General features: G+C 45.0%; 1 protein-coding gene across 4 annotated transcripts; it reads left to right on the forward strand.

The window, feature by feature from the left end:
* Positions 1-4,863: 4,863 nt before the first annotated feature.
* LOC311147901 (ATP-dependent Clp protease proteolytic subunit, mitochondrial-like) lies at positions 4,864-10,176 on the forward strand. Of its 4 annotated transcripts, none has more exons than XR_014614824.1 (8): positions 4,908-4,972; positions 5,538-5,639; positions 5,836-5,907; positions 6,574-6,670; positions 7,244-7,431; positions 7,727-7,832; positions 9,045-9,848; positions 9,915-10,176. XR_014614824.1 is itself a non-coding variant. In XM_084184737.1 (7 exons), the coding sequence occupies exons 1-7, from the start codon at positions 4,961-4,963 to the stop codon at positions 9,269-9,271; spliced, it is 804 nt and encodes a 267-aa protein (XP_084040863.1). In that variant the 5' UTR covers positions 4,864-4,960; the 3' UTR covers positions 9,272-10,176. The 4 variants fall into 4 exon arrangements, 1 of the variants encoding a protein (XP_084040863.1); XR_014614825.1 differs by having other exon boundaries at positions 9,920-10,176; XR_014614826.1 differs by having other exon boundaries at positions 9,045-9,832; positions 9,920-10,176.
* Positions 10,177-12,352: the final 2,176 nt, after the last annotated feature.

Below are 12,352 nucleotides of genomic sequence, written 5' to 3' on the forward strand. Positions count from 1 at the left end.
CTGGAGGCTCTCCGTAACCAGCCAGGTCCCAGCACTTGCCCAGCTGACCGCCTTTTTGTCCCCGAAGACCTGAGGTCCCAGGTCGTTCAGTGGGGACATGACTCCCGCCTAGCTTGTCACCCTGGCTCCACCCGCACTTACAACCTGCTCGCCCAGAGGTTCTGGTGGCCCTCTCTGAGGAAGGATGTACGGGAATTCGTCCAAGCCTGCCCCATCTGCAACCAACACAAGTCGTCCTGCCAGCCCCCAGCCGGATTGCTGCAGCCCCTGCCTGTGCCCAGACGTCCCTGGTCTCACATCGCCCTTGACTTTGTCACGGGGCTGCCCCCTTCAAGTGGCATGACCGTCATTCTCACCATCGTTGACCGTTTCAGCAAGATGGCACACTTCATTCCCCTCCCCAAGCTCCCCACCGCCAAGGAGACCGCCCAGGTGGTCCTGGAACACGTCTTCCGGATCCACGGACTGCCAAAGGATGTAGTTTCTGACCGTGGTCCACAATTCTCCTCCGCTTTTTGGAAGGAGTTCTGTCACCTGCTGGGAGCCACAGTCAGTCTGACTTCCGGATTCCATCCCCAATCCAATGGGCAGTCAGAGCGGGCTAATCAGGAGCTCGAGAAGGCACTGCGATGCATGACTTCACGCAACCCCCACTCCTGGTCGCAGCAATTGACATGGGTGGAGTACGCACACAATTCTCTGACCTGCTCTGCCATCGGTATGTCCCCTTTCCAATGTGTTTATGGATACCAGCCTCCTCTATTTGCCAGCCAGGAAGAGGAGGTTACTTGCCCATCTGCACTTGCTTTTGCCCGTCGATGTCGCCGCACCTGGTCACAAGCCCGAGCCACACTCCTCAGATCCGTTGCCAGCTACACTACCGGGGCCAACCGTCGGAGAATTCCTGCTCCCACCTACCATGTTGGTCAAAGGGTGTGGTTGTCCTCGAAGAACCTGCCACTCAGGGTGGAGTCGCAGAAGCTGGCACCTCGGTTCATTGGCCCATTCCCTATCATAAGAGTGATTAGCCCAACTGCTGTCCGGCTCCAACTGCCTAATTCCCTGAGGGTGCACCCCACTTTCCATGTGTCTAAGATTAAGCCCATCCATGAGAGTCCGCTGGTCCCTGCTGCGCCTGGTCCTCCTCCTCCACGGCTCGTCGATGGTGGTCTGGTTTACACCGTCCGCCGCCTGCTTCGGTCCAGACGGAGGGGTAGGGGTCTCCAGTACCTCATTGACTGGGAGGGCTATGGACCTGAGGAGAGGACCTGGGTGCCAGCTAGTCGGATTGTGGATAGGACTCTCATCACCGCTTTCCACCAACGGCATCCTGATCAACCTGCAATCCGTAGGGGCCGCCCCAGAGGGGTCCCTAACCGTCCGGCCCGCTCGGCTTCCTGTCCTGTGCCTGATCCTGTCTCGGGACCTGTCCCATCTCCCGACCACGGCCCTCCGGCTTCCTCCGAGGATGAGGACGTTCACTCGGACCGTTCGGAGGAGTTCTAGCCCTCCTCCGGCTCCCCTCCTCCCGCCCGGCGTGGTGTTGCTCTTGGGACTTCTGGGGCCGTCCCTTGGGGGGGGGGTTCTGTCATGGGCCTCTCACTCCACCGGGTTACCACCTTAATTTTCTTCCACTCTGCTCACCACTCTCTCTACTCAGCCTAACTAGCTCCACCTGTCCCTGCTCTGCTCTGCTCTAATTACTCTGCCAGCTGCGCTGCATTACCCACTACCTCTCCCAGTATTTAAGGCCCTGTCTTTCAGCTCTCCGGTGTCAGATCGTCTGCAAAGCTCACACCCGGAACCTGTTTGCTCGCGCTTCTGGCTCACCCTGGTTTTGTGACCCCGGACCTGCCTGTTTTTTGGATACTCTTCTGCCTCAGGAGATCCAGACCTGCTTCTGCCATTACGACTCCTGACTACTCTTCTATCCCGGTAACTCTGACCAGCCTTCTGCCTTGCTACTACATATTTTGGATTTCCCTTGAACTGTACTGCTGCCTGGTTTCATTCCGCCCTGTTGTGTCTGTGTCTCCCCCCCCCAGGACTTCTGGACCACCCACCACCGGCTTCATAGGACGCATCGCTGCCACTGGGGGGGGCACAGACCCAGCGCATTGGACGGGATCCCTGTTACCCCTGGAGCCTTCATTCACTCCCTACTTCCCTTTTCCCTTAAGTTTAATAAACTTTCTGGTGTGACGCAATTGTGGTCCTCTGGTCGTCTGTCTGAACCGTGACAGTTTCACAATAAATAATATTTTGCATCTTCAAAGTGGTAGGCATGTTGTGTAAATCAAATGATACAAACCCCCAAAAAATCTATTTTAATTCCAGGTTGTAAGGCAACAAGATAGGAAAAATGCCATGGGGTGGGGGTGAATATTTCGCAAGCCACTGTAAATATATATACATTTACATTTTAGTAGACGCTCTTATCCAGAGCGACTTACAGTTAGTGAATACATATATCTATTTTATTTTTTTCATACTGGCCCCCCGTGGGAATCGAACCCACAACCCTGGCATTGCAAACGCTATGCTCTATCAACTGAGCTACATCCCTGCCGGCCATTTCCTCCCCTACCTTGGACGACGCTGGGCCAATTGTGCGCCGCCCATGAGTCTCCCGGTCGCGGCCAGCTGCGACAGAGCTGCTGTTCAACACTACTGTTCAAAAGTTTGGGGTCACATATACATTTCCTTGTTTTCGAAAGAAAAGAAAAAAAACATCAAATTGATCAGAAATACGATGTAGACATTGTTAATGTTGTAAATGGCTATTGTAGCTGGAAACGGCTGATTTTTTATGGAATATCTACATAGGCCCATTATCAGCAACCATCAGTCCTGTGTTCCAATGGCATGTTGTGTTTGCTAATCCAGGTTTATCATTTTAAAAGGCTAATTGATCATTAGAAAACCCTTTTGCAATTATGTTAGCACAGCTTAAAACTGTTGTTCTGATTAAATAAGCAACCAAACTGGCCTTCTTGAGACTAGTTGAGTATCTGGAGCAACCAATTGTGGGTTCGATTACAGGCTCAAAATGGCCAGAAACAAATAACTTTCTTCTGAAAATGAAGGCTATTCCATGCAAGAAATTGCCAAGAAACTGAAGATCTCGTATAACGCTGTGTACTACTCCCTTCACAGAACAGCGCAAACTGGCTCTAACCAGAATAGAAAGAGGAGTGGGAGGCCCCAGTGCACAACTGAGCAAGAGGACAAATACATTAGAGTGTCTAATTTGAGAAACGGATGCCTCACATGTCCTCAACTGGCAGCTTCATGAAATAGTACCCGCAAAACACCAGTCTCAATGTCAACAGTGAAGAGGCGACTCCGGGTTGCTGACCTTCTAGGCAGAGTTGCAAAGAAAAGCCATATCTCAGACTGGCCAATAAAAAGAAAAGATTAAGATGGGCAAAAGAACACAGACACTGGACAGAGGAAGATTGGAAAAAAGTGTTATGGACAGACGAATCGAAGTTTGAGGTGTTCGGATCACAAAGAAGAACATTTGTGAGACGCAGACCAAATGAAAAGATGCTGGAGGAGTGCTTGATGTCATCTGTCAAGCATGGTGGAGGCAATGTGATGGTCTGGGGGTGCTTTGGTGGTGGTAAAGTGGGAGATTTGTACAGGGTAAAAGGGATCTTGAAGAAGGAAGGCTATCACTCCATTTTGCAACGCCATGCCATACCCTGTGGACGGCGCTTGATTGGAGCCAATTTCCTCCTACAACAGGACAATGACCCAAAGCACAGCTCCAAACTATGCAATAACTATTTGGGGAAGAAGCAGTCAGCTGGTATTCTGTCTATAATGGAGTGGCCAGCACAGTCACCGGATCTCAACCCTATTGAGCTGTTGTGGGAGCAGCTTGACCGTATGGTACGTAAGAAGTGCCCATCAAGCCAATCCAACTTGTGGGAGGTGCTTCAGAAAGCATGGGGTGAAATCTATTCAGATTACCTCAACAAATTGACAACTAGAATGCCAAAGGTCTGCAAGGCTGTAATTACTGCAGGATTACTGGAGGATTCTTTGACGAAAGCAATGTTTGAAGGACACAATTATTATTTCAATTAAAAATCATTATTTCTAACCTTGTCAATGACTACATTTCCTATTCATTTTGATATATTTCCTATTCAAATTCATTTCATGTATGTTTTCATGGAAAACAAGGAAGTTTCTAAGTGACCCCAAACTTTTGACCAGTAGTGTGCATAGAGAGAGAGAGAGAGAGAGAGAGAGAGAGAGAGAGAGAGAGAGAGAGAGAGAGAGAGAGATAGATCAGTCAGTTAAACAAATGAATGGGCTATTTTCAGAAAATGTAATGTTCCTTTGGGTTTTATATTGTGTCGCCAATAATGCACTGGTTTCTAGGCCAACAGTTGGCATGGTGAAGTAAATGTACTTGGCTCTCGATTGCTGTTTTATAAAACTCAATTGTATAAAGAGCCTTTCTCAAAACAACCCTAGAACCACGAGGATTTCATTAGCGAAATAAAGTCCCGTCATGTGCTCCTTTTTTCATTTGTTTATTTATAGAGACCAGACCACCATCTACAATGTCACGAGTTTTGGCTCTTCAACACACATTTCTGTCTTTTAATGAAATTGAATGTTGAGCATTATTCATCACATTATTCAATAGTATATTTATATAACAAGTAGGCTGTTGTATTTTACAAATATTTGATATCTGAAATGTATTGAATTATCAAGGCAACAATAAACAATAGTATTAAATTAGTGGGTTTTTCTTGTGCACGATTTCCATCTAGCGCCAACAGCCAGTAACTACATATTCGAGGCTTTAAACACAAACTCGTCACATGACAGAGGAATATTGCTCAGCAACTTCAGGAACAGTTCAACGCTCAAAATATAATTGTTTCCGGTTGAATTGGGGTCAAACAGAGGGGATTGCACATTACAAGACATCACAATGCTTATACGAGTAAGTATTGGAGAGAAAGAGTGAAAACACCTTTTGGAAATGCATCGTTTGTGCTGTAAACTATAGGGATTACAATGTGCAATTGTTATTTGCCTTCTCAGAGGTGCATTCTCGCCTCAGGTGAATAGTTTACATCGATGAAATAGCCAGTGAGCTAGCTAGCCACACTTGTGTAACTTGACCAAAATTGTGTAGCTAACCTAACACATTCCCATCTTCAGCTAGCTAAATCTGGCGACACTTTTTAAAGAAAAACAACGGTCAACATTTTCCTAGCTGTTAATGTGAAATCATGAGCAACTGTAACATTTTCTACTTGGGAGTGGCAAGAAAAAAATGTGTGTGATGTTCAGAGTAAGATCATAATACATTTGATAGCTTTGTCTTGAACACACTTCAAGAGGCCAGGGTTGGAAAAAAATAACCATGCTATCTCTGAATGGAACTTTTCCATATAGAATTATTGAAATAACATAAATGTAAACCGTGTTGGGCATGTTTAAGACCTTACAGAGACAAATGTCAATAACTCTCTTTCTCCCTTCTCTCCATCCCTCTCTCTTAGAGGGTGTTACAATGTGGAGTGACAGCTTTAAAGTCACACAGGACCATCCACCACAGTGCTCAATGGAGGAGTCCTCTCATACCTATCGTTGTGGAACAGACGGTAAGAATTGGAACCCCAACAGAGTTCTATTTAGGACTGCAACATTTCTATGCAACCTGATTCACTCTTGGTTTGGAACGGTTTCAAAATGAGTTGTTCAGCTGTCAGTTCCTGGTCCTAGCTGGTCTAACTGCTTTCCAATGTTCAAAGATCTTCCTCTTGCTTTCTTTTTCCCTGTCTTTCTCTTCTTTCTTAGGGTCGAGGAGAGCGGGCATATGACATCTACTCTCGTCTGCTAAGGGAGAGGATCATCTGTGTAATGGGGCCGGTAAGTCTAGTTGTGTGTCACTGTCTGTGTAATGGGGCCGGTAAGTCTCGCTGTGTGTCACTGTCTGTGTAATGGGGCCGGTAAGTCTCGCTGTGTGTCACTGTCTGTGTAATGGGGCCGGTAAGTCTAGCTGTGTGTCACTGTCTGTGTAATGGGGCCGGTAAGTCTCGCTGTGTGTCACTGTCTGTGTAATGGGGCCGGTAAGTCTAGCTGTGTGTCACTGTCTGTGTAATGTGTTGGGATTCAAACCCTACACCTACACCAGGAGAAATTGAATATGTTTACATGCACACTAATAATTCGATATGAAACTGATTATGGCAGTAGGCCGAGTATGGCATTAGTCATGACACATGTATACACCTTACTCTGCTTATCTTTATCGGCGTAAGGTCATAATCGACACACATCGACAACAGTCACCCTCGAAGCACCGTTACCCATCGCTAAACAAAAGCCGCGGCCCTTACAGAGCAAGGGAAACAACTACTTCAAGGTCTCAGTGAGTGACGCCACCGATTGAAACGCTACTAGCGCGCACTGCTAACTAGTTAGCCATTTCACACCGGTTACATTAGGACATGTAAACACAATCGGAGTTCCAGCTGTTGCATTTAAGATTCATTTGTTAATCTCTCTCCTCTCCCTCTCTCTGCCTTTTTTCAGATTGATGACTCTGTGGCCAGTCTGGTTATTGCTCAGCTGCTCTTTCTGCAGTCAGAGAGCAACAACAAACCCATTCACATGTACATCAACAGTCCTGGTAAGAGAAGAGTGAAAGAGGGAAGGAGAGGAGGGGGACCTCCCACAAAAATGGTGGAGGAACAGATGGTGGTGGCAGGGGATGGTTGGCGAAATAGGGATGGGTTACTTGGTAAAAAGCACGTTTCTTGATTGGAGGGGAGAGAACGCAAAAGGGACAGATGGATCAGATGACAGTGATAGGAGATAAAGGGTGCATTCAGAATATTTTTACCTTGACTTAAAATGAACATCATAGGTTTCAACGTTAAAGCTGAGATCTGTGATAGGCGCAACAGCCCCAGATGCATTTGTTATTGTTTTGAGGAAATGAGCATCCAGCATCAATGGTAAAAAAATTACTCTGTTCTATTGTGCGTGCAATGATGTGAGAGGAAGAGAAAATAAAAGTGTTGAAGTAATGTCTTTGTAATATCGCAAACGGACGTGGCAGTTTCACCGCTATGGATTCCAGCTTTAAGGAGAGATTAGAAAAGTATGAGAGAAGAGAACCATCCATGAACTAAATCCAACAAACCATCAATCCTGATTCACATTGATGTTCCTATCCTCCTCCCCCCCCCCCCCCCCCCAGGCGGTGTTGTAACGGCAGGCCTGGCCATCTATGACACCATGCAGTACATCCTCAACCCCATCTCCACTTGGTGTGTGGGCCAGGCAGCCAGCATGGGCAGTCTTCTTCTGGCTGCAGGCACGGCCGGCATGAGGCACTCTCTGCCCAACGCCCGCATCATGGTGCACCAGCCCTCTGGAGGGGCCAGGGTAAGGAGGGAAAGGGGCAGGGGGGCAAGTGGTAATGGGACCAGGGAGGCAACAGGAATAGGGGAGGGGGGGGGGCAGGGTGAAGTCCGACAGGTAAGGGGATGGTGGGGGTTAGAGAACCTGGTACAACTGTTGGTTGGTTAGCTTGTGTTGCCATCAAAAGCCAGACCTGTAATTGTCCATAGGCTATTGGGCATGTAAATATGAGTTCAGTATTTTGACTCCTCAGCTGATAAATAACAGTTGTCAGTTGCCTTTACATAACATCTCTCTTCTCTCTCCTGTGTGTTATTAGGGTCAGGCTACAGACATTGCCATTCAGGCTGAGGAGATCATGAAGCTAAAGAAACAGATCAATCAACTCTATGCTAAACACACTGGCCAGCTGTTGACACATATAGGTAAGTAGCTAAGGCATCCAGTTCAGTAGAGTCTGGCTCAGAGGGAAAAGCAGACAAAAGTTCCCAATATTGAAAACAGACCTGGGTTCAAATACATGCTTATTTAATTATTTTTTATTTAAATACTTATTTTCTGTGTATTAGAGTATTTTCAAATAATGTGGCCAAATCAGCTACTTCCATTTGAAGTATCTGAAAATATTTTCTTATAACTTCCTATAAATAGCCAAAACTAATTTCAAATACTTATTTCCAAATACATTATTTCAACGGAGTGGCTGCGTGGCTGAATTCTCTGGACACCTCCTTTTGATAGCTAAACAACCAAACCTTCTGGGCATGTGGGATTCTCTACTTTACAAACAAGGCCATTGCCAAACTCTGGTTACCATGCGCAGAACTGTAGGCTGTACACAGGTACAACAGGCAACTCTGGCAAATTTCAATTATGTGCTGTATCAAATTGTGTGGCGTTGCTTGATCATTGAGAAGCGAAAGTTGTTTTGCCCCAATGCAATGTGTAGACTGCCTCCTGCTTATGTTTGTGCTACTGCAATATCCTTAGTTACAACCGACAGAGAAAGTTATAGCCTACATCCCAAATTAGGGAATGTTAGTTTGTCGCTGCAGGGGTTTTATTTCAGCTGTTCATAAATATGAGGCAGAGACGTGATTCGGTTGTTTAGCTCTGGCAAAGAGGCGTCCAGGGGGGCAGGACAGGAGTGGAACGGGGCAATTTGATTCGATCGTGCAGCCTCAGCCTCATTTCAAATACCCCTAGGACCAAACAGACCTGGGTTCAAATGCATGAAATTATATATTTGAAAATAGACTTGTCTTTGTATTTGAGTATTTTCTAATACATGCCAGTACTTTCCAAGTTTATTTCCAAATACATCCCAATATTCAACATTTCAATATTCCAAGAAAAAATCTCAAAATACTTACTTTGAAATGTCTTTTTTGATGGAAAATGTTCCATAGCCTCTGAGTCCCATGTTGACAAGGCCTATCACTTAGTGACTCCGCTAACTAAATTCAAGCGCTAATTCAAGGTTAGGTGATTTGATGATTGACTGAGTCCTTCCTCACTCAAAGCACTTTGTAATAATGTGAGAGGAGTGAACTCACCTCATCCACCACCAATGTGTCGCACATTTTCACCAAAACTCGTAACCACAAAATGATTCCCTCCTGTTTTCTTTCTCCCAGAGGGTGTGATGGAGAGAGATCGTTACATGAGCCCTATTGAGGCACAGGACTTTGGGATCATCGACCGAGTGTTGGTGCATCCTCCCCAGGCAGGCCAGGACGACCCAGAGCTGGTCCAGAAGGAGCCCCCTGCCGCCACCTGCCCCTCGCCAGCCTCCCAAACCTCCGCCACCGAGCAGGGACCTCCAGGGACAAACCCCCCCTCCTCATACAAACCCGAACCCTGACCTCTGAGACTACCAGGAAACAGTCCCACGCCATCCCCTAGCTTCTACCCACCTATAGGCACTTCTGTAGATCGGAATGGATTGGACAGCTGCAGGCAATATGCCGCACTTCTGTAAATCCAAATGCATTGGAGTGGATACTAAATGGGAGAAGTTACAGGGTAGCCTACCAGAGGGCAAAGTGGAGCTATTACCATATTGCTTATACCTATCCAATCCTTTGAGATCTACAGAAGTGCCCTGGGTGGATAGGAGCTAGGGGTCGGTTTGGAACAGAGGACCTGCGTTGTATACCTCTGTGCTGGAAAAACCTCTGGGAGAGGAGGCGGAAAAATGCAGCAGTATTTGAAGATTTACATTGAAGAGTTTTATAATTTTTGACCAATCTCAGATTTGTACTGTCCCCCATATGTACACTGTATTTACCACAAACACTAATGAGACTGCATATCTCTACAGTGAAGGAAGCAATACAGCCCCCATTTGTACTAGCCATGACAGTTGTGATGTTGATTTTCATAAACTGGAATAAAATACCCAACCTGGGCCTGTATTCATAAAGCTTTTAAGACTAGGAGTGCTGATCTAGGATCAGTTCCTCTAATCTTATTCATAATGACAGACAAGGCAAAACTGATCCTAGATCAGCACTCCTACTCTTAGATGTGTTATGAATACAGGCCCTGATGTAAAAAACAAAAACAAATTGGTATCAATGTGTGATTCACCAGTCTGTAACAAGTAACGTCATTGATTGCTTCAGTGATGAGATCAACTGAACTGTTTTCTTTTGCAATATACACGTGACTTGTGTAAGCCTATAGAGTGCCTCACTCTGTCAGCCCAGATTCTATGATGTGACTTGAGGGATTTTGGAGATAAAGAAAGCCCGTCTTGTAAGAGTTTCTATGCGTTTTCATGATGGAAATTGAAAATATTTTATTTTTTTGTCTCCATGACATTGACAAACTTTTTTCAGTCACCTTACCATTATTCAATAGCATTACCTAATATTCTGTATGTTCAGAAAGTAATTGAGTAAAGCACTAATGATGCAATGACTTGCATAGAAAAGCAACATGCTGGGATGAGGGTGAATGGGGCAAATAACAGTGCAATTGACACTACTTTAACAAACTTAAAGTATAAGCCAATAAATGTATTCATGTAAAGTAAGGTTTTATTAGTTAAACATGCCTTCTGGACAAATAACTTATAAAATTAACAAAAAACATCCATCCACCACCTAACATCATACAATATATTATACAATATACACAATACATACAGCATCTAACAAAACCCAGTAAAATTGTTACATAATACCGTAATGTGAAGAACTATGTTAAACAAAGCAGGTCTTGTGCAACAATGCTAAAAACCCTTTAGCTCCCCAGACCCTGGTAGCCAGTCCATTTAAAAAGCTGGGGAAACATTTCAATATAGTGGCTTCCACTCATATATACTGATCTGATAAGATGGGTCAAAGCAAGACAAGTGGAGGAAGCAGGTTTAGACCACTGAGATGCAGAAGTGAACACACAGAACTGAAACCACACCCTGGGTGGATCGCAATAGTGGCTCTCCTTCCCTTTAACTGCAAAGACTTGAAAGAACAGGACAGGTGAAAGCCATTGGCATCTACCACATTACTTTCACCTTTCTTCATTTTTCCAGATCATTGTAATGGAGAGGAGATAAGGGAAGGAAGCCAATCAAGACTATTGAGATGCAGCCTGTGTCCCTGCCTTGAATAACCTGGTTAAACCAGAAGCACAGGTAGCACCTCTTTCCCCTTTTCTCACAGCTCCTTTCTGCTGAGTCAATGGCCCTATCCAAATACAGCCTTCTTTTCAAGTACTCAAACCAAACAGGCACATTGAAACTGACTTGTGACAAACAGTTAATGGAGAAACCTTGTGTGGCGTGTGCCCATGAAAGAAACCACAGACCAATGAAACCAAACAAGTACCGGGACAAAAGTAACAAAAAAAGAAAAAATGTGTGTTGAACTCAGTCCAGTTGATAAGAAATGAGCAGCAAACACTGCATTGTCCAAGATGTGACAGTGTCATTGATAGTAACATTTGTTGACAGCAATACATTATACTATAAAACACCACTTTAAAAATTACTCTTTTGAGAGTAAATGGTCAGGTAGCAAGCTGATTAATGTAACAGTTAATGCAAAGGTCATGCACTAAATGCATTAAAGTAACTGTCCGGTGAAAATCTCATTTTTAAAAGCTCATTCTGTTTGCTCATACCCAAATAATGTTGTTGACTCGTCCTTTACTTGTAGTTGTGGCCAAAGCATAAATTAGAGAAAACCTGCTCAGTTAAACCCCATCTCAAACAAACCGTATCAAAAAATGCTTGAAATTTGCTTGGAGAATGACATCATCCTCCTTAGCCGGGACAGGCCCGTCTGATTGGTCCAGCAGCTTTTCTCCCAAATTCTCTGATGGGGAGCGGAAGAGTACACTAGGGGAGCCACGGGCTCAGAGGGCACACTGCAGCGCACAAGCCAAGCAATCCACAGGTTGTGTTAGCAAAAAGGAGTCAGTCTATACAACTTCCATTTCAAATGATGGGGTTTGTAACTTCGCTAGCTAGCTGAGCAACAAGAAAGCAAATCCTCCACACAAAAACCATCGCCATTCCCTATTTTCAATCCTGTGGTTTGTAGCTAAAAGTTGGATGTCAAGAACCGAGGAAACCTAGTTAGCTGTTGTTGATATATGTAGCAGCAGCAGCTATCTAGATAGCTAACTTTGCTCCTAGCAATCGCGACTTGCTTGCTAGCTGTAGCTAACGTTAGCTAATAACAAAAATATCAGGAATTTAAATAGTGAAAGATAAAATGGACACAACTCAATGTTTATTGCTGTTATAGTGAATTGCTCTAGTAGTTCCATTATGAGTTTCCAAATCCTTAATCCCATTTAACTACAGGCAGTAAGTAGCCTTCGGTATTGGTACAAAAATGGAGTGGCTGCAGTTTTCTGGAACCCAACTTGCCATGGCAAGAATATATATATAATTTTTTGTAGCTGCTGTCCACTCTGCTGCTTACATACA

This window comes from Coregonus lavaretus, assembly GCF_964263955.1.
Source record: "Coregonus lavaretus genome assembly, chromosome: 2".
NCBI classification, from domain to species: domain Eukaryota; kingdom Metazoa; phylum Chordata; class Actinopteri; order Salmoniformes; family Salmonidae; genus Coregonus; species Coregonus lavaretus.